General features: G+C 57.1%; 1 protein-coding gene and 1 non-coding gene across 4 annotated transcripts in view; one reads left to right on the top strand and one right to left on the bottom strand.

Annotated features, from left to right (window-relative positions):
• Window positions 1-267: 267 nt before the first annotated feature.
• PLPP4 (phospholipid phosphatase 4) overlaps window positions 268-20,442 on the top strand; it is a 33,846-nt gene continuing 13,671 nt past the window's right edge. For all 3 annotated transcript variants that reach the window (XM_070433255.1, XM_070433258.1, XM_070433257.1), the window contains exons 1-3: window positions 268-371; window positions 11,287-11,395; window positions 14,629-14,719. In XM_070433255.1, the coding sequence (XP_070289356.1) occupies window positions 316-371; window positions 11,287-11,395; window positions 14,629-14,719 (256 nt within the window). In that variant the 5' untranslated portion in view covers window positions 268-315. The remainder of the gene's footprint in view (window positions 372-11,286; window positions 11,396-14,628; window positions 14,720-20,442) is intronic.
• On the bottom strand, window positions 13,010-13,134 carry LOC139022224 (small nucleolar RNA SNORA38). Its single transcript, XR_011473613.1, has one exon. It is a non-coding gene; the product is annotated as a small nucleolar RNA SNORA38 (small nucleolar RNA).

The following is a 20,442-nucleotide window of genomic DNA, read 5'->3' on the forward strand; positions in this document are numbered from 1 at the left end:
GCCCACCCGCGGGGAGCGGCGCGCAGGCCGGGGGCGGCGGGGTTTCCCCTCCCGCGTGGAGGGGGCAGCGGAGGAGGAGGAGGAGGAGGAGGCGGCGGCGCTCGGAACCCGGAGTCCCCAGGCGCGGGGACCCGGGACGGGAGCGTAGGACGAGCTGCCACGCGTCCCTGAGCCCTGGCCGGAGGCGGGAGGTTCGGGTTGAGCCCGCCCCGGCGCCCGCCCCCGCCCGCGGCCTGGAGCGCCTCCCCGGCCGCCCTGGATCTCGGGAGCCGCCGCGACACAGTCGCCGCCTGCGGGGTCCGCTCCGGCTGCACCATGCGTGAGCTGGCCGTCGAGATCGGGGTCCGAGCCCTGCTCTTCGGCGTCTTCGTGTAAGTAGGAGCGCACAGGCGCGGGGACCCATGGACCGAGCGATGGTGCGCCCCAACTTTGTTTGCGCCACCGCGTTCCGGCGGGGCCTGGATTCCAGGTCCCGGCCCAGCTCCGAGCCCGGGAGGCGCCCTTTGGGACCGGGGGACCCTCCTGCGACCCTCCGCGCGGGTCTGAGACCTGCTCCCGCCGCCGCCACCAGCGGGTGGGGGAGCGGGTCCAGCGCCCTCGGGTCCTCCTCGCCGGCACACCTGCCCGGGGTTCGGGGATCCCCTGGAGACGGACGCGCCCTCGGGAAGTTTCTACTCTGAGCTCGGAGCCCGTTTGCAGCCCTGGCTCCGGGCTCCTCTCCCGTTGCTCCCGCCGCCCCAGGCCAGGCTCGGGGTCCTGGTGAGCGTTTCCCAGGAGGCGTTTGTGGTACTTTCGGCTGGAAAATTGTTGCTGCGGAAGCTCGGGAAGTGGGGGCCACCCCGCAGCCCCGGGTGTGGGCTCCATGCGCCCGCCGCCCTCTGCGCGGAGGCCAGGCCCCAGGACCCTTTAGGCTGCGGCGGGTCCCTGGAATAGAGACGTTAGAGGAGGCCATCCTGGCAGAGATGTGGGTGCCCCTGGGCCCGCCACCCACCGGTCTCCGGCCCCGCAGCAGGGAGCCCTCGCGCCTCCTCATCTCACACCCACCCAGGCCTGCCTTCTCCTATCACCAGGGCTCACACCGGCCTTGTCCCTCCATTAGCATCCGGTTCCCTCTCCCTCTGCCCTCGCTGTTTCTGACACAGGTCACACGTTAAAGTTGCGTGAACTTTCTGGATCTGCGGGGCTGTTTTGCTCGTTCGTGTTACTGAAAAGCGCGCTGAGCCATTCCAGTCTGGAGGCCCCTCCTCTCGGGGTCTCTGCCGGAACCCAGTCGCTGAGGGCAGGTGGGAGGCTGGGAGCTGCTGGCAGCCGGGCACAGGGACAGGAGTGCCCTGTCTCGCCTGCTTTCCGTCCTGGGGTGAAAGCCAGTGTTACTCCCCCATCAGGAGGCCTAGCCCCCAGGTGCAGGCAGGCCCCTCCCGCCGCAGGAAACACCCATGATTCAGGGGAACAGGGGCCAGAACTTCAGTGGATCTTGGGAAAAGGGAGAACACATTTCCCTCTTCTTACTCTACTTTTCTAGCTTTGAAATAAACATTCAGACTAGTGATTGGACAGTTTCCAGTGGCAGAGAGACTAAACTCCGTGAAATGATGTGTCAGAAATGAGAGCATTGGGTGCAGGTGGAACTGAACCTCTGCTGGGTGACAGCGATGCTGAAGGGAAGTGAGGAGACTCCGAGTGGCCTGGTTTGCCTGCTGCTGGGAACCTCACGGTGGGACAGGGTCCAGCATGCCCGGGCCGTTTCGGCTCAGTGGATAGAGCGTTGGCCCTGGGACTGAAGGGTCCTGAGTTCGATTCAGACTCAACCTCATCCCCGGCCCCAGGTTGGGGAGCGTGCAGGAGGCAACCAATTGATGTGTCTCACATGTCGATGTTTTTCTCTCTCCCGCTCCCTTCCACTCTCTAAAACCAATGGGACAATATCCTTAGGTGAGGATTAAAAAAATAAGAAAGGGTCCAATCCTATTTATATTGTTCTCAGGTTTTCCTTCATGTTTCCTCAAGCAGTTAGAGATGTTTACAAATACGTAAAGGTCTGTGCAGTGGATTTGAAAATTCAATGATTACTGTTAACGTGCTTCTTGCACCCCTTAGGATGATACGTAAAGCCAGCCAGTTTATACTCTTCTCTCCAAACGCCCCCTTGGTATTAACGACCTCATCCAAAGGGAAACACCTGGGCATGGATGGCACTTTTGGCCGATTCCCTGGTTTTCCTATCAATCGCTGTGCCAACTTGTGGCTCCATCACCTGCAAAGACCAGCTCTAGTGCTGGCGGGAGACTCCCTGTGGGAATCCTGACTGTGCAGAGCTGTAATGGGCAGGCAGATGGCAGCTTCCGGAAGGACAGGCTCTGGGCTCACAGACACAGATGACCCTCTGTCTTCTCAGATAGGCCCTGCGAGGTGACAGAGGCTGGCGGGGGAGTTGTATTCTTCCTTTGCCAGCGCTGGTCGGATGGCAAGGTTGGGTGGGCTGTACTCACTTCTGCTCATGAGGAAGGTGGTCTCAGCCGAAGGGCCTCACCTGGGCAGGTGTGGAAAGTCCCTTGGGGCAGGCAGAACCCAGTATCTCTGCTGCCGGGTCAACCTAGCTGATAGAATTCACCTGGTTCCGCTGGTGTTTCTACCCTGTTGATTGCCCAGGATAAGAGAAAAATCCGGTTGGAGGGATACCTTGTGTTGCAAACTGGTGCCTCTGGGGAAACACCACCTGTGGACACACCTGTTCTCTGACCACATTTGTTCTGTACGAGGCCAGAAAGCCCATCCCCCGTTGCCAGGTGCTCCTGTAGAGTCTGCATTTGCAGGAGTGAAGTGCATCTGGGACTGCGATGGGGGGATGACAGGGTCCCCAGCTCACCTGGGGAACCGGTGCTCCGTGTGCAGCAGGTGCTGGTGACTCGGGATTCTAAGGTGCTCCCAGCCCCCAGAACTGCCCTGAGAGATGCCCCGAGAGGCGCTCAGTGCCTTAGGGACAGTCCAGCCTGAGAACTTGAAGTCACTGGAGGAAAATGAGGGATGAGTAATGCAAACTGGAGCTGCCACAGGAAGGGCGACCGAACAGGAAAGGCACTGGTAGGGGGACGCAGAGTTTAGGAAAAGTCGAGGTGGAGGCTGCGCTGGGCACCGTGAAGCTCTGGCCCAGAGGCCCCTTGGCCCTCACCTATGGGTGTGGGCAGAGCAGGAGCAGGGCACACGGGATTCCTGTGTCCGGAGCGCCCCGTCATCCAGGGGAGATTCTGGGAGCGTCTCTGCAGATGCTGAAGCCCACGGCTGCGTGAGCAAGACAGTGAGGAAACATGGCGGCCGGTCAGCAGCCCTGAGACCAGTGCCCCCTCCTTCCAGTTTTACTCCAGTAGTGACTGCTTGCGGGGCTCACCGTGTGCCAGGAGCTGAGGAAGAGGGTCACATTCTGTGAGGAGCCCGTAGACGGGAATGCTGCCATTGCTGTTCGCAGAAGGAGACACAAGCACAGGCGGGTGAAGGCGCTGCCGCCTCACAGAGCTGAGATCTCGGTCTCCGAGCTTCCACTGCCTCGTCCGGGCTCTCGATCACCTCACTGAGCTGCTTTAGCAGAAGCAGCAGCCAGCGTGGGTCAGTCAAGGGCCTGCTCTGTGCCAAAGCTACTCCGTCTCACTCGAAGTGGACACTCTAGATTCTGTCCACCTTACGAACAAAGAGACCAAGGTCTGGAAAGGTGAAGCAACTGCCTGAACACACTCCACTAGCTGAGCCATCGCCTGGATTTGGACAGGCAGTCGGCCCCGCACCGTCAGCCACTGAGCTAGAGCGTCCAGCACCAGCTGCAGACTGAGCGGAAGTGACCGCATCCTAGAAGGAGGCCCTGACGCGGCCTGATCTCCAGGAAAGCACATGTGCGGCCTGGAGCCACGTGGGAGGGAAGAGCATCACTCAGTTGTAAAGTCTGACTCAGGACGACACCTGAGCAGTGGGGAGGCGGCAGCTGTGGCCCACATCCTCGAAGAGATGGGAGTAGGACACGCTGCAGACCCTGAGGGTCTTCCTTAGGTCTTTGGAGCCCAGAGGGCGAGGTGTGTGAGTCCATTGCTGGTAAGAACATACATGGCCCTGTTAGAGAATTATCGGCAGCCCCTTCTCTCTCAGCTGGAGCATCGGGGACAGGCATAGAGGGCCTGGCCCAAGACAGCTCTTCGGACAGAATGTCCTGGATCAAAGACCTGGAGGCCTGGGCACACATGGTGGGTGGGGATTAGGTCACAAGGTGTGGCCTCAGCACAGAGTGTGAGTGTGTGTGTGTGTGTGTGTGTGTGCGCACGCGCGTGTCGGGGGAGGCGGGTGGTGGTGGCAGGAAATGAGCCAGAGTGCGACGTCTTCATGTTCTTCACGGAAGCCTGGGTGGTCCCTCAGAGGCACTGACTGGGGATCCCCAGGAGACTTGAGACAGAAAAGTGTGTGATCAGACCCCATGGACACGGGCCCTGTTCACTGTTGTCGGTGACGGTCCATCCGATCATTGATGTTTCTGTCTCTCTCCCTCTCCTTCCTCTCTGAAATCAATAAAAATACATTAAAAGAAATGGGCATCCTTCTGTTTGAAGTGCTATTGGCCACTGTGAAGGAGCCACTGTACCCAGATTCCTGAGGCCTGATGAGCTTTCTCCCCAGCGATCAGCGCGTAGCACTACGAAAGGAGACATCCCTTCATACTGTGGGCAGCGTCATCTTAATAGTTCTGGAGACAATGCATTTATGCCCCACACAAGGCTCATGAGAGCTCCGTGACTCGAACTTCCTATGATGGTGGCTGTTTGCACGTCAAAGTCATCTTAGTGACATTGCTTCTCTGAGAAATACATCTTGATGTCCTGTGAAGGAATCGCACTTGCTGGTTCGCAGGGAGGAGGTGGGTTCAGGCAGGACCATGACTGGCCATATGTCCCCATCGTTCAACTAAAGGCACAGGGTGTGGGGGGAAGAGGCTGGAGACGCCCAGAACAGGAGCCCCGGAGAGGAGCTGGGACTGTGGGAGCCAGGAACAGCGTCATTACCCTCTTTCAACATGTGAGAGAGAAACGGCCCCCAGAGGAGCCCTGGTTGTCATTCTGTCTCCACCAAGAGAAGGGGCAGGAAACAGCGGAAGCTGCTGGAGCATTTGGGGAGTTTCAGACAAGTACAGCCGCCAGTACATGCTGCTTTGTCCTTTACCAGAGGGTTTGAAAAATGTGTTTTTATTGAAACACTAGAGGCCTGGTGTACAAAAATTTGTGCACTCGGGGGGGAGGGGATCCCTCAGCCCGGCCTGTGCCCTCTCGCAGTCTGGGACCCCTTGGGGGATGACCACCTGCTGGTTTAGGCCCGCTCCCTGGGGGATTGGGCATAAGCTGGCAATCAGACATCCCTCTGGCAGCCCGGGAGCCCTCGGGGGATGTCCACTTGCCAGCGGGGAGCAGGCCAAAGCTGCAGTTGGACATCCTTAGCGCTGCTGAGGAGGCGAGAGAGGCTCCCACCACCACCACTGTACTGGCAGCTGTCAGCCTGGCTTGTGGCTGAGCAGAGCTCCCCCTGTGGGAGTGCAGTGACCACCAAGGGGCAGCTCCTGCATTGAGCGTCTACCCCCTGGTGGTCATTGTGTGTCATTGTGACCAGTCATTCCCAGTCGTTCTGCTGTTAGGGTCAGTTTGCATATTACCCTTTTATTATATAGGATAGAGGCCTGGTGCATGGGTGGGAGCCGGCTGATTTGCCCTGAAGGGTGTCCCGGATCAGGGTGGGGGTCCCTGCTGGGGTGCCTGGCCAGCCTGGGTGAGGGGCTGATGGCTGTTTGCAGCTGGTCACACCCCCTTCAGGATGGGGGTCCCCACTGGGGTGCCTGGGTGAGGGGCTGATGGCTGTTTGCAGGCTGGTCAAGCCCCCTTTTCCCCCCCAGTGGGGATCCTCACCCCATGAAGGTTTGGCCAGCCTGGGTGAGGGTCTGATGGCTGTTTTCAGGCTGGCCACACCCCGTTTAGGGTGGGGGGGGTCCCCCACTGGGGTGCTTGGCCAGTCTGGGTGAGGGGCTGAGGGCTGTTTTCGGGCTGGCCAAGCCTGCCGGCGACAGAAGCTCCCAGCCTCTCCTTTATTTCCTTTTCTTTTTTATTCTGGGATTTATTTACCTTCTATAATTGAAACTTTGTAGCCTTGAGAGGAGCTCAGAGCCGGCCAGGGCGGGCGGGAGGGAAGCTTGGCTTCCTCCATCGCCAGGGGCAACCCAGCCTCCTGCTCACTCCAGCTCTGTGGCCACGGCCGGCTGAAAGCAGGTATCTGGGGTTTATTTATCTTCTATAATTGAAACTTTGTTGCTTTGAGTGGAGCTCAGAGCCGCCGCTTCAGGCAGGAGCTTGGCTTCCTCCATCATTGGGGCAACCAAGCCTCCTGCTTGCTCCAGCTATGTGGCTGCGGGCCGCCATCTTGGTTGGGTTAATTTGCATATAGTCGCTCTGATTGGCTGGTGGGCATGGCCTAAGGCATAGTGAAGGTACGGTCAATTTGCATGTTTGTCTTTTATTAGTGTAGATTAGTTTAAACCACATGAACTTGCTGGCATTTCACTGTTTTGACCTTAAAAAAAATAGGAATTTGATTTAGTTCAACCTAAAAATAGCCAAAAGTCTCCTGTGGTCAGCAAACTGCGGCTCGTGAGCCACATGCGGCTCTTTGGCCCCTTGAGTGTGGCTCTTCCTAAGCCTTAGGAGTACCCTAATTAAGTTAATAACAATGTACCTACCTATATAGTTTAAGTTTAAAAAATTTGGCTCTCAAAAGCAATTTCAATCATTGTACTGTTGATATTTGGCTCTGCTGACTAATGAGTTTGCCGACCACTGGCCAAGACAAAGTGTGTGATTCATAGTTATACAGCTGCCAGGGACCCCCCCCCCCCCAATCCCCACCCACCATTGAGGGTCCCACCACCTGACTTCTGGCACCATTTTTGAACTCCATGTAAATGGAGTCTTACAGCGTGGACTGTTTGGTGTGGCATTTGCCCGGCATGTTTTTTCTTAAATCCTCACCCAAAGAGTTGTTTTTATTGATTTTAGAGAAAGAGGAAGTGAGAGAGGGGGAGAGATCCCCTACTGGGGATTGAACTCGAAACCTGGGCATATGCCCTGACTGGGAATCGAACCTGCAACCTTTTGGTGTATGGGCAACGCTTACCCAATGGAGCCACCAGCCAGGGCTGCGCAGGTTTCAGAGCTTCCTCCACGTGGTGTGTGGTGGTGGCTTGTCGACTCCATTGCTGTGAGCATCTCGTCTCACCCTGGACCTCCGCTCCTTTACTCCTTCGGGGACCTGGGTTGTCTGTTGGTTTGGGCTGTTAAGCTGATGCTCCTCTTGCTGGCGAATGGTTTGTAGTCTCTGTTGGTCTGTACTCAGGAGTGAAGTGCTGGGCGTTCACCTGAGGTTCAGAGGATTGGCTCCTCTCTCTACAGCCCTTGTTCTGAGAGAGAACGGCCCTGGACGGTTAGGGCTCACTTTTATATTTCTTTGCAATTTCTATTATTGTGCAGGTAAGTTGAAAGTAAAAAGGTGGGAAAATATATTCTGTGCAGACATTAACTCAAGAAAGGTAATGTAGCTATGTGTTAGCATTAGATAAAGTAACTTCAAGATAAGCAATATTAACACAAAGAAGGTGGTCACCGTGTAAACATGATTGTGGGTAAAATAAGAGTTATAGGCTCAGCCGGAGGGTCTGATAGGCTCCTGTCTTAGGCTCGAGTTCTGCACATCCAGAGGCTGTTTTGGGTGCTGGCTGGTTCTGAGGGAGGGCTGTGTTCATTGCTGATTCTGGGTGAGTGAGGTGTTACAGTTGTTACCGAGTCTGCCCCTTGGGGACAAGGGGAGAAAGTCCTCCGGCTGCTGAAGTAGTTGGAGGTGAACAGCAGAGCATCCAGAGAGCAGGCATTGGCTGTGCTCTGGGGTGCAGCGGGGGGCGGGGTGCTGCCTGGGCCAGGCCTCAGGCCTCAGGACTCTGACCTCCCGTGCAAGGTTTTTATCAGCAACTTGGATGAAGACATAGAAAGCAGGCTTATCAAATTTGCGAATAACAGAACCAGGATGGAAGGCTAATCTGTAGGATAATAGAATCAAGGTTCATAAAAATCTTGGCAGGAATGATGGGCTGAACCTACAAGGGAGCCTAACAGGATTACCTGTGAGCCCTGCTGGGCCAGCAGGAGGGCCTGCAGCTGGGGGGCCGGGGAGGCCCAGCCTGAAGCAGGTTGTGCCCAGCAAGGCCTGGGGTTCCCAGGTGGTGATTTTAAATGTAACGTGTGTGTGATTAACTGCAGTAGGAGCTGCAGATCTCAGGATGTGAGCTGCTCAGTGCCTCCTCTCCCCGGAGCCCCACTTCCAGAGGGCCCCCCCCCCCACACACACACACCCTGACGGATCTCACACGGGCTTTCGGGCCCAGCTGGGCTCTGACTTTTCCTGGGGAGCTCCTCCGAGTCTGCAGCGTGGAGTGGGTCATGCTCGGCTGAGCGCCCAGACAGCCTCTCCCACCGGACGGTGCTCCCCAAACGTGGCCACTGTCTGACTGTCCATCTTCCGCTTCGGACTCGGGGCTCCTGCAAGTAGGGACTGTCTGCCTGTCAGACCTTTGCCCTGAGCAGTGACTTTGTGACTGGCACACAGCAGATGCCCGCGGTGCCTGGCTGGGGCTCTCCATCCTCAGAGTATGGGCTAGGGCTCTGGACCCCACATCTTTGGATCTTTACCTGCCTCGCCACCAGGTAGTGACAGGTGTGCAGACCTAGCCTGTGGGGAGCAGGTGATGGGACTGTGGATGCAGCACCAGACAGTGCCCAGGTGTGGACCATCCTGAGAGTCCGAAGCAGCGGAGAGGTGATGTGGGGGGGTAGGGGGGGTTGACTCCGCCCCTTGAACGGAGAGATTTAAAATCATAGGCGCCATCTAACCACGTGCAGGCTGCTTGCTTGGCGGGGTCTCCCATTAACCTCCAGCTGATAGTGGAGAGGGTTTTCCAACTGGAACGGGAGGAGTAGAAGACGAATGATAGCCCCCGGCGGCGGCTCAGTGGTTATAGTGTCGGCCCGCAACTCAGGGTCATGGGTTTGATTCCTGGTCAAGGGCACGTACCTGGGTTACAGGCTCGAGGATCAGGGCGCATTTGGGAGGCAACCAATCTCTCTCTCTCGCTCTTGCTCTCACTCGCCTCCCTCTCTCCCAGTCTTTCTAAAACTCAATAGAAAATTAGCCTTGGGTGAAGGCTGACAAACAAAAAGCTTAGGATAATAAGCACAACAGCAGCACTGCTTCCTGGCCTCCCAGCACCCGGCACTTGTGCAACAGCCCCCACCTCCTGCCTCCCTGTGGGGTGGTGCACTCGTGCCCCACCAAGCAGACGAGGACCCTGAGACCCTGTCATCAGGCCTGGCCGTCAGGAGCTGGTCACGGGTCTGGGCCCAGCTGAGGGTCTGGGTGCTGTGAGTGCCCTGGGCTCTGCAGCTCCTGCTCCTGCTCCTGCTCCTGCTCCTGCTCCTGCTCCTGCGGGATCAGTGCTGTGGACCTGCCCCCGCCCCCTCTGTGTATGGGTTGGCTCCTCACTTTTTTTTTTTTTTTTTTTTGTGAGAACGATATTTTATTTAGTCATTCTTCTTTCCAACTGGAACTCTGGGAATTCAGAATGAACGTCCTTGCCCATGAGCTTCTTATAGACACGGGAGGAAGTTTCATCCTTGTGCCCGGCGCTGCTGTGCTGTGCTTTGTCCTGATGCACCTGTGAGCCGGCTGCGTCCAGCTTCTTGCGGGTCCTCTGCCCACGATCGCACTCGGAAGACGAGGCCTCCAGGATGGCGGTCGGCGTGCGGCTCTGGGCGCTTCTGCTTGTTCTTTGTCCGGCTTTTTTGGGTCGGCTTAGGCAGACCCTCCTCTGCCCGAGGAAGACCACGTGCTGCCCATGAACTTCTTCTGCAGCTCGAGTACCAGCGGACGTGGATTTTCTGTGAAGACTTGAGGAACCGGAACGAAGATAATAGCCTTCCGACCGCCACCAACTTCAGTTTCCTTGGCCGCTGTGATGTCCGGTCCCGCAGCTGGGCCTTGACGTCCACATTCATCTCCAGTCCCAGCAGAGTCTGGGAGATACTGGACTCGAATTCTGGCTTCTCGCCATTGGGCTCCACGATCTTGGCGCTGGAACGGAGCGTGGCTCCTCCTGCGTGGGCGCCGCCGAGAAGAGCTTGTTTGTTAACCTTCACCCATCACAGCTTTCCCTCCTCGGTGTACGGCCGCTCGGGTGGTGGAGATCCCGCGGACAGCTTGCGGCCAAGCACGTGTGCGTCGGTGCCACGCAGGCGTGGTTCTCCCACGGGCCGCACGGACCACAAGTTGGACAGCTCTGGGTTCGAGTCCCTGCCACCACTTCCTGGCTGTGGGACCACGGTCCAATCACTTGCCGTCTTGGAGCTCAGCTGTGAAGCGTAGGGTGGTCTCCAGTTCTGTAAAGCACTCGCTCGGGCCCCTGACGAAAGCTGTTCCCGCCTGCTTTCGGGGTCTCAGACAATTAGACGGAGAGTTTCCACGTGAGTGCAGCTCATTCATGGACCTTTTCCTAAGAGCCAGGCGTCGGAGCAGAGGGGAGGGAGAGCATCAGATCGTCCGACTCCTGGCCGCGTGCTGTGCCCTTTGCCATCTGCCGGCACTCGGCTTTCCAGGTGTCGGGGAGGGGGGGCGGGGTGACCCTCAAGGTAGAATGCATTTCCATAACTCTCTTCTGCAGCCAGAAGTGCGATGACGATCCTTTATCAGAGGGGACCTCAGGGAACGTGTGTTCCCTCTGAAATTAGAGAGGGGCCACTCAGTCTCCGAAGTTCTTTTGGGCATCTGCTCGGCATCAGGCAGAGCCAGACCCATTCACTTTCCAATCCCCGGGGCTTAGGGTCTTTGCATGTTACGCTCACAGCTGTTCTCATGCCCAGAATCGGTCCACGCTGGCAGGTGGCGAGGGAAGATGCCACCAACCCTGTCATTCTTTCTGTCTTTCCCCGGTTTGTCAGGGCTGAGAGCCACTAGCAGGGGCAGCGTCATCCTTCCTCTTCTCTGTGGGCTGGTCCTCCCCTGGGGGTGGAGGCTGGGCTGGTCCTCCCTGGGGGTGGGGGGAGGGCTGGTGCTCTCTGAGGGGGTGGAGGCTGGGCTGGTCCTCCTGGGAGGGGGGGGGGGGGACACGGCCTTCCCCGAAGTAAGACAGCAGCCGATCGCTCGGCCCTCACGCACCTTTCTTTGCTGTTTCAGTTTTACTGAGTTTCTGGACCCGTTCGAGAGGGTCATCCAGCCGGAGGAGGTCTGGCTGTACAAGAACCCCCTGGTGCAGTCGGACAACATCCCCACCCGCCTCATGTTTGTAAGTACAGGTCTCCGCCGGCTCGGCCTTTCTCCCGAGTGAGTTTCTCCTTCAGCTTTTCTAACCCCCTGGAGACGGTGAGCAGTCCATCAGGTTCCAGTTCAAAACCAAATCCTGGCGGGCGCTGCCGGCTCGCGTGAGGAGTGATGGCGGGCGCTGGGAGGAGGGGCCTGCCGGCCTGAGCTGCGCTGAGCTGTCCCCAGTATTCACAGTGAAATCGCTGGAAACTGCAGCTCCACCTGCTTCAAAGAGAAGCTGAGGTCTTCGCCGCTGGTTTCAGTTGGTCAGCTGTCGCCACCGACGAGGCAGCCAGTGTGACTCCACCCCTGGGTAGTGCCTGGGTCTCGGCTTCTGGAATAAGTGGGCCAGCGCACGGGAAGATGGTCTCAGCGCGTCCCACCCACACCCCGTGGAAAGAGGGTCTTTATTTCCACGGTTGCAGGTGCAGAACTGCATTCCAGCGAGTGAGTGGCAGGGCCAGGAACCCCATCTGAGCGGCCAGCCCCGAGCCCCCTCAGCGAGGCTGCCCTCGGGCTGGGGCTGGGTCAGGGCTCCTGGCTGGTGCCCAGGCCGTGCCGTAGGGAGATGAGCCCCCGTCATGCACCGATGACAGAACTGGGTGGCAGCCTCAGGGGGAAGGTACTCCTCTTTGCCAGACCTGGTGCCTCTGGGGACGGAGTCCCTGGTTCCAAAGCTGTCCTAGAGCACGCGAGAAACGTTGCATTTAGAAAGAAATCCCCTGATTTTATGGAGGAACTCCTGTTCATTAGCGATGACTAGTGAGCATTCAAGTCTTATTTTCATCGCTTTTTAATCATTGCTTTTCTGCTGGAAAATAAACTGGATTTTCATCAATCTCAGAGGAATTAAAAATTAGGGTGGTTATGAGGAGATCACTACCTAACACTTGAGCATTAAAATGAGACTCCTTCCATTTTGGCTCTAAGTCAAATCTACGAATCCTAGAAATAAAGGACCTGGGTGTCTGAGTAGTTTGCTGTGTGTCTTTCATGGGGAGCTTCTCTTTATCACGTACCCCCCCCCCCCCCCAGTCTTCAGGTTTCATGTGAAACATACTTTAGAGATGAGTGTTCGTGTGGGGTAATGTGAGAGACATGTGGCTGTGTCCTGGGCTTACGTGAGCAATGGGTTGTTTCAAAGTCTAGATACAAATGCTACAGATCTCTGGGTGCAGAGCAGGAGAACTGAGGCAGGGGGCAGTGCTGAGACGCCCCGTGGCCATTGAACCATGAGCCTGAGCGGTGGGTCTCCCGGGTGTGCCCCCGCCTCCCAATCGTTTGGCAAACTCCTGCTCAGATTCTGAGCCTCTTGGGGAGAGTCTTCCAGCTGGTGCTCTTTTCTGGGTCTTGTTTCTGTCTAACTGGGTGTATCATCCGGATTGTCCTGCAAGGCTTTCTTCAGTGTGTGCTGTTCCCACGTTTAAGGTGTGACTGGGGTCATGGCAGAGCTGTTTGCTGTCTGTTGGGGAGTGGAGGCCTGCTCTGCGGTGCCTAACGTGAGAGGAACAAGGAGCCAAGGACATCTTGACCTTGACTCTAACTTTGGACGTAGTGAGCGTGCCCACAGTCACCGCTGTTTGCTTGTTTACTTATTCTGGGTGGGGTGGTTGGTCTTGAGCCTGCAGGAGCAAGCTGGCTCCAAACCCCCAAGTCCAATTTCTTTGCCTTTAATTCTTATGTCCGAAGACAGGGAACCACAGACAGGCCTTTGCAGGAGGGTAGTCACTGCTGTTTAAACGCCGAGTGGTCTGAGTGGGCTGTCCCCAGCATCAGACCTGTGGAGACGGAGTCCAGCCTGACCTGGGCGCGTGCTTGAGGGACCGGCAGAGACTCAGGCTTGAGAGCTCTGGGCTGGGGTGGGCGGGTGGGGGCGGGGGGGGGGGGGGGAGGGACGTCCCAGACGTCCAGAAGCCCCAGGAGTGAGTGTCCTCCTGTCCCGGGGCAGGCTCTGCTGCTCAGCTTCCCTCTGAGTCTCTTCCAGCAGCTGCCCAGACCTGGGCCCCTTCTCCTGAATGCCCTCCGGGGTGTAAACAGCCAAGTCATTCAAGGCCACAGCTGACAAGAGGGCTCTTGCTCCCACTCGTGGTCAGAAAGGAACAGTGAGCAGAGGGGTTTTCAGGTCTCATGGATGGTCTCCGCAGACAGTTCCCAAGCTTCCCCTCCCCCCCCCCCCCCCCAGATGTTCTGAGCTCTGGTTGGAGGAGGTGACAGAGCCTGTTCGTATGGATGAATTCTGTCCTGACAAACGTACCTTCTGGCCATGCTTTGTCCGGTTAGGAAGCCCCTCTTCCTCATTGTAGACCAGGTGTGGGAGACAGACCACCTGCCCTCAGAGCCTGGCCGCTCCCACCAGCTGTGTCCTCAGCCTCATCACGGAGTTCCAAGGGGGCCAAAGGGGCCCGACCGTGGTGAGAAGGGACTCCGCACCTGGGCAGAGCTCCTCCTCACAGCGGGTTCTGCAGGGAGTTGTTTGCACCCGAATCCCACCTCCTGCTCATTAAAGTGCTCCTGACGTCTGTGCTGTGGGTCCGGGCAGGAAAGGGAGGGAAGAGAAAACGTTCCTGCTCACGGATGGTCTCTGCTGCGCGGAGACGAGTGTTCAGCAGAACAAGAGGGGAATGAATGATGGACACTGAGCAGCCCCACGGGCTCTCGTGTGGCTGGAGAGCTGGGGGGAGAGGGGGCTCCCCCACCTGCTGCAGGGAGGACTCGAGGGGCTTCCTGGCAAAGACGAGTCGTCATAATTACAGCCTCGTCCTTTCTGTTTGAAAAGCCGCCACTTTAAAACGGCTCCGGCAATTCCACATCAATTACAACCTGCAATCAGCCCTCAGTTCAAGCGTCTGGAGTCTGCAGTGTAGATGCAAAGCCTCCTCCTCGGGTGGGGTCAGGAGTTCAGTCAGATCATCCACCAGGGAGCCCGATGCAGCCACTGGCCCTGATGACCCACCAGCCATTGGCCCTGATGATCCATTAGCCATTAGCCCTGATGATCCATCAGCCAATCGGTCACTGGCCCTGATGGTCGATCAGCCATTGGCCCTGATGGTCGATCAGCCATTGGCCCTGATGATCCACCAGCCAATCGGTCACTGGCCCTGATGGTCGATCAGCCATTGGCCCTGATGGTCGATCAGCCACTGGCCCTGATGACCCATCGGCCTCTGATGGCCCAGCACTGTCCTCACAGGGACTGTCTGTTCTCCCTTCCAGGCCATTTCTTTCCTCACGCCCCTGGCTGTGATCTGTGTGGTGAAAATTATCCGGCGAACAGACAAGACTGAAATTAAGGAAGCCTTCCTAGGTAGAGTATCCACGGCTCTGGTTTAGGGGGTGGGGCAGGACTGAACTAGATCACTGGGTTTAAGAAAACCTCAGTTGCTCCCAGCTAACTTTCTCTCGGTCAAGTCAAGCTTGGGAGGAGCAAGACTAAGTGTTGTGAGCCCGGGAAGGTCCAGGGCACAGGTGGAAGCAGCAGCGCCGCCCCTCAGCCCGTGGCCGCTGTCCGTTGTGCTGAACAGTAGCGTCCGCCTCCCTCAAGACCGGTTGCCTGGGCTCAGGGCAGGGCAGCTCTTGGTGGCAAAAGAAAACGAACCTGAAACTTTGTCACCCCTGCCTGTCCAGCTCACATTGTGGCGAATAGGTCCACAGTACAGGCAGCTCAGAAATCACCCCGTCCACACCCCCAGAGACCCTGGCTCCATGGTTTCTCGGGCCTGGCCACGGAAGTCGTGGTCTCCGGCCTGGCCATGGAAGTCGTGGTCTCCGACCAGCCTGTGGATGCCGCCCCCTTCCCCTCCCCCAGGCCAGGCAGGTCCCCGGCTGCTCCTCTGTGGTTTCGGGTTTGGTGGTGACGCGGCCCAGTTTCCGAGGCTGGTGGTGGAGAGGTAGGCTTTTCCAGACAGGGCACGGGGGCCCCTCCCACACGTGGCCCAAGCGGCCGGGGCTGGGTCAGGATGGATAGCACTGTGGTCCCAGGATGTCCTGTTGGGGGTCTTCGCAATTGACCTGGAAATCCCTTCCCCTCACTTTAAAAAATTATCTTTATTCTTGAAAGTATTGCAGATGTCTCCCTCCGGCCTCCATTGATTCCTTCTACCCCACCCTACTCCCCCTCCCCTCCCAGGCCTTCCCCACACTATGGTCTGTGTCTGTGGGTTCGGCATAGATGCACATAAATTCTTTAGTTAATCTCTTTTCATGCCCCCCCCCACCCCTGCCTTCCCGTGAGATTCGTCAGTCTGTTCCATGCTTCTTTGTCTCTGGATCTATTTTTGTTCATTAGTTTATTTTCTTCCCACATACGAGTGAGATGCTGGGACACTTGTCTTTCTCTCACTGGCTTCCTTCACTCAGCATCATGTCCCCAGGTCCCTGCAGGCTGCCCCAAAGGGTAAGGGATCCTCCTTCTTCGCAGCTGCATAGCATCCCATGGTGTGACTGTCCCACAGCTCTTACCCACGCGTCTGCTGACGGGCACTCGGCTGTTTCCAGATCTCAGCTCTTGTCAGTGGTGCTGCGATGAGCATGGGGCGCACATGTTCGTCTGACGGGGTTTCAGATTCCAGGATATCGCCCCAGAAGGGGCATCGCTGGGTCAGAGGGCAGAGCCATGTTTGATTTTTGAGGAAACTCCAGACTGTCTGCATCCCCACCCCTCGCCCTCACTGTTTCTTCATCTCCCCTCTGGTCTGAGACCCCAAGACCTGTGACTGTGGGGAAGGGCCTCATGGTAATTTGCCGGCGGCTCTTGAGGTCTGGCTGTGGTGACGGCAGCAAGGAGCCCACCATGGCTTTCTCCGGGCTTTTTCACTCTCGGGGAGTCTTCCTGAGGCGGCATTTCGAAATCGCACCCCAGACCCGCCTCCTACACATCAACAGAGAAGGTGGAGGTATCGGGCGTCCTGTTGGCCTAACAAATGAGAGCCTGCCCTGGAGAAATGATGGCGAGCCTCACGTTTTTAAAAAGCCCCTGCTTTTCGGAAGCCTTAGAAACCGGGGGAGGAGGGAGGAGCTCTACAAAGCGAGGACAGGCCCGGCCGGTGTGGCTCAGTGCTTGAGCGTTGACCTGCGAACCAGGAGGTCACAGTTCCATTCCCGGTCGGGGCACAGGCCCAGGTTGTGAGCTTGATCCCCAGTGGGGGGCGTACAGGAGGCAGCTGATCCATGATTCTCTCTTGTCATGGATGTCTCTCTCTCGCCCTCGCCCTTCCTCTGAGATCAATAAACACACATTTAAAAAGCAAGGACAGAGACTAGGTGCAGCCTCCCAGTGTCTGGAACTCAGGACTTTCCGGGGAGGGCCTTCGTGCCCTGGCCCCTTTCCTCGGGCACCTTCCACAGACTGGATGCCATGCGCTCCCCTTCCCTGCATGGCCAGTGGCCACCTCTGTGCATCACTGCTGGACTGGAGGAGTGAGGCTGGGCCCACACAGCTTCAGGCTTCCAGGGACACAGGCAGAGAACACTGTCCGTGTGACGAGAACCCCGTCTGGAAGGAGTGCTAGCTCCCCAGCAGCAACGAACGTGACCAGGGGCCTCGGAGCCTCTGGGATACCCGTTAGTCAGCAGGTGCCTCTGTTCAGGCCTCTTGCTGGCCAGCTCACACCGCGTGGCTTTGGGTTTTGTCAGCAGACAGTCTGGTTGCTGGCTGACCTCTCGAGCCCGCAGTGCGGTGGGGTGCTGTCGACCAGACCCCTCAAACCAGGGTTGTTACTAGTCAGGAAGCTCTCGGATCAGGTCACTCATTTCCTGCATCTGAACTCGGCTGTCTTCTCTCTGGTGTCTGTCGGTGAGAGGCCCATGCTGATGCCCTGGGGTGCTGTTCAGATGGAAATAACCACCGGTCCAGGTCGCTTCCAGAATGAGGAGTCAGGCTGTGGTTCTGGCAGCAAGTAGCTCACCATCGCTTTCATGAGGAGATGCCATCCGCCCTTGATATTGTCACCCCAGATCCCCCCTCTTCTCTCCTTCGGGCTTTCGGGTCAGGAGTGAAGCTGCCAGCCGTCAGGACGTGACATGCAGTTTCCAGCTCGGCTACTTGGGTCTTTCCAAGACCCGCTCTGTGCAGGGCGAGCCCAGGGGTGCAGAGGTCGGGTGTGTGGGGTTCTGATTGACACCTCCCCTTGAAGTTCCCCGAGGCACTGGCAGCTCAGCTGGTGATGCTTCTTCCGGAGACTTTGTCTGTGCGAGAGGCCAGGCCAGGGCCAGGTGGGAAGTCAGACCGGCTGGAGAACAGCAGGGCGCCTGCGGACCAGGGTGTGGGGGAGACCCAGTCATGTCCGGGTGTCCTCACAGCCTGTCCGTTGTCATGGCTCCGGGACAAGCGGCATGAAGACAGCCCAGGGATCCCTTCTCTGCCAAGGAGACCTTCCCGCAGGCCCCAAGCTTGCGAGAGGGCAGGGAGGCCAGCGTTTAGGGAGGAGGGTGTGTGCACGCGGATGCAATCAGAGGGTTTCCCTGCGCTTCCCCCTCTCGTTTCCATTTCTGCACCCCCCTCGCAGGTGTGGTGTCTAAGTGGTAGGACCACACGGCTGAGCCGCCTGTGGCCCCTCCCTCCTCGCCCCCGCCGCCACCCCCCCCCCCCCTTGAGATATGCAGTCCTCCCCTCACACTCGGGTGGTAAACCTTCCTCTGACAAAGGAGTCCGTTGGAACCGGAGATTGGAACCGGTTGCTCCATTCTCTCTGCTCCCACGACTTGTTGCCAGCAGGTAGGTTTCCATGTGCACGTGCACCACAGCTGCTCGTCCACTCGCCTACTGATGGCACGTGGGCTGCTTCCAGGTCTTGGCTGTTGTAACTAACGCTGCAGTGAGCAGGGGGTGCACACATTCTTTCCAAGGGGTGTTTGCGTTTCTTTGGATATATTCCCAGAAGTGGGATCACTGGGTCATGCTATTTCTTTTTCTTTCTTTCTTTAATTTTCGGGTTTTGTTAGTCTTCACCCGAGGATATTTTTCCATTGATTTTTTAGAGAAAATAGAAGGGAGAGGGAGAAACACAGAGAGAGAGACATCGGTGTGAGAGACACATCGATTGGTTGCCTCCTACATGCACCCTGGCCAGGGCCAGGGACAGAGCCTGCCACCGAGAGGTAAGTGCCCTTGGCTGGAATCGAACAGGAGACCCTTCAGTCCCCGGGCTGATGCTCTACCCACTGAGCCAAATCGGCCAGGGCTACTGGTTCATTTTTAATTTTCTGAGAGAAATCCATACTGTTTTCCACACTGGCTGCACCAGTCTGCAGCCCCACCAATAGTACATGAGGGTTCCCTTTTCTCCACATCGTTGCCATTTATCAATGATGCCATCCTGACAGGTGTGAGGTGATAGACTCCTCAGCTGTAAAAAAGGAGGAAGTCTTACCTCTACGACAGCATGGATGACCTGGAGAGCATTATGGGAAATGAAGTCAGTCAGTCGGAGAAAGACAAGCACCATAGGGTCTCACTCATGTGGGATCTAATGAACAAAATAGACAAACGAACAGGCGCATAGATACCGAGAGCAGCCTGACAGCTGTCAGAGGGGAGGGGGTTGGGTGAAAAAGGTGACGGGGTTGAGCAAAAAATAAGTAAAACTGGTAGACACAGCAGTGCAGTGAGTACCAGAGGGAAGGCGGGGGTAGAAGAGGGTAATTGGGAGGTAAATGGTGATGGGAAGAGACTAGACTTTGGGTGGTGAACACACGGTACAGCACACAGATGTGCACCTGAAACCTTTATAATTTTATTGACCAATGTCACCCCAGCCCAACACAAACATTTTTAAAAGGCAAGCGGCTTTCTCCAGCTCGTCCCTGTGCCCGCGGTGCCCCCTGGCCACTCCAAGCTCTCTGCTCGTAGGACAACAGGCTCGTTCCCTGATGGCCATGAACAGCTCTTTCCTGAAAATGTCCCCACGGGAATCTTGGCTCCTGTTGAGTCCTTCGTATCTGCCAGAGGGAAGGGCAGCTCCTGTGCGTCATCGTTCAGCAAAGCAAGAGGACGGGCACCCGAGGGCTCTCCGTGTGCACGGCATCGAGCTCCCGCACACGGACTCGCCATGTGTGAGGTTGCAATGAACACGGGGCAGCTCCCTGACTCCGTCACGCACATTCTCGGGTGGCCTGTCCATCACGCATCAAAGTCCTTCGGAGCCCCCTGCTGTGTATTTTAGACGAAGTATTCTGGAATTCCTGGTGCTTTAGGCCAACTTTCTCAGAACCCACCAGGTCGTGGGACTCCTCACCTCAGACACAGCGCCTGCTGGATAGCAGATGGGCAGCTGTTGGCAGGTGACAGGTCGACAGGAGGTAGTTGCCGCTATCAAACTGAAACGCTTCTGCACAGCAAACGGAACCGACGGCGAAACAAGAGGCAGCCGCCAAATGGGAGATGGTATTTGCACACAGGAGCCCCGACAAAGGTTTAATATCCAAAGTATATAAAGAGCTCAAAGAACACCACCAGTCAGACAACCCAAGGAAAGAACGGCCATCGGTGGGTCAACAAAGAACTCGTGTGCATAGACACATAACCTGGGGGTGCAGACAACGGGGTGGTGAAGGCCTGGGATGGGGGCGGGGCGGGAGCAGGCTGGAAGAGGTCGATGGGGAATAAAGGGAACATATGTACTACTTTCAAAATAACGATTTTAAAAAATGGCCATAGGACCTGAGCAGACACCTCTCCCAAGAAGACATACAAATAGCCTGTCAATGTATGAGAAGATGTTCAACCTCACTAGCAATCAGGGGCGTGCACAGCAAAACTACAATGAGAAACCACCTCACACCTGTTAGAACAAGACAGGTGATAGCAAGGCTGTGGAGAAGGGGAACCCTCGTCCGTCCACTGCTGGTGGGAAGGGAGATGTGCAGCCCCTCTGCCTACATACGGAGTCCCTCAAAACCTGAATAGAGCTGCCACATGGCCCAGCAGTCCGTACCCGAAACCCCTATGGCCATATTAACCCACGTCACCCCAATAAGTTTAATAAAAAGGAGAATTGCCAAATGGGAGTGTCCTCTTTTGCAGAAGGATGT

This window comes from Myotis yumanensis, unplaced genomic scaffold, assembly GCF_028538775.1.
Source record: "Myotis yumanensis isolate MYYU_CA2020_CCGP unplaced genomic scaffold, mMyoYum1.0.hap1 SCAF_13, whole genome shotgun sequence".
In the NCBI taxonomy this organism is placed as follows: domain Eukaryota; kingdom Metazoa; phylum Chordata; class Mammalia; order Chiroptera; family Vespertilionidae; genus Myotis; species Myotis yumanensis.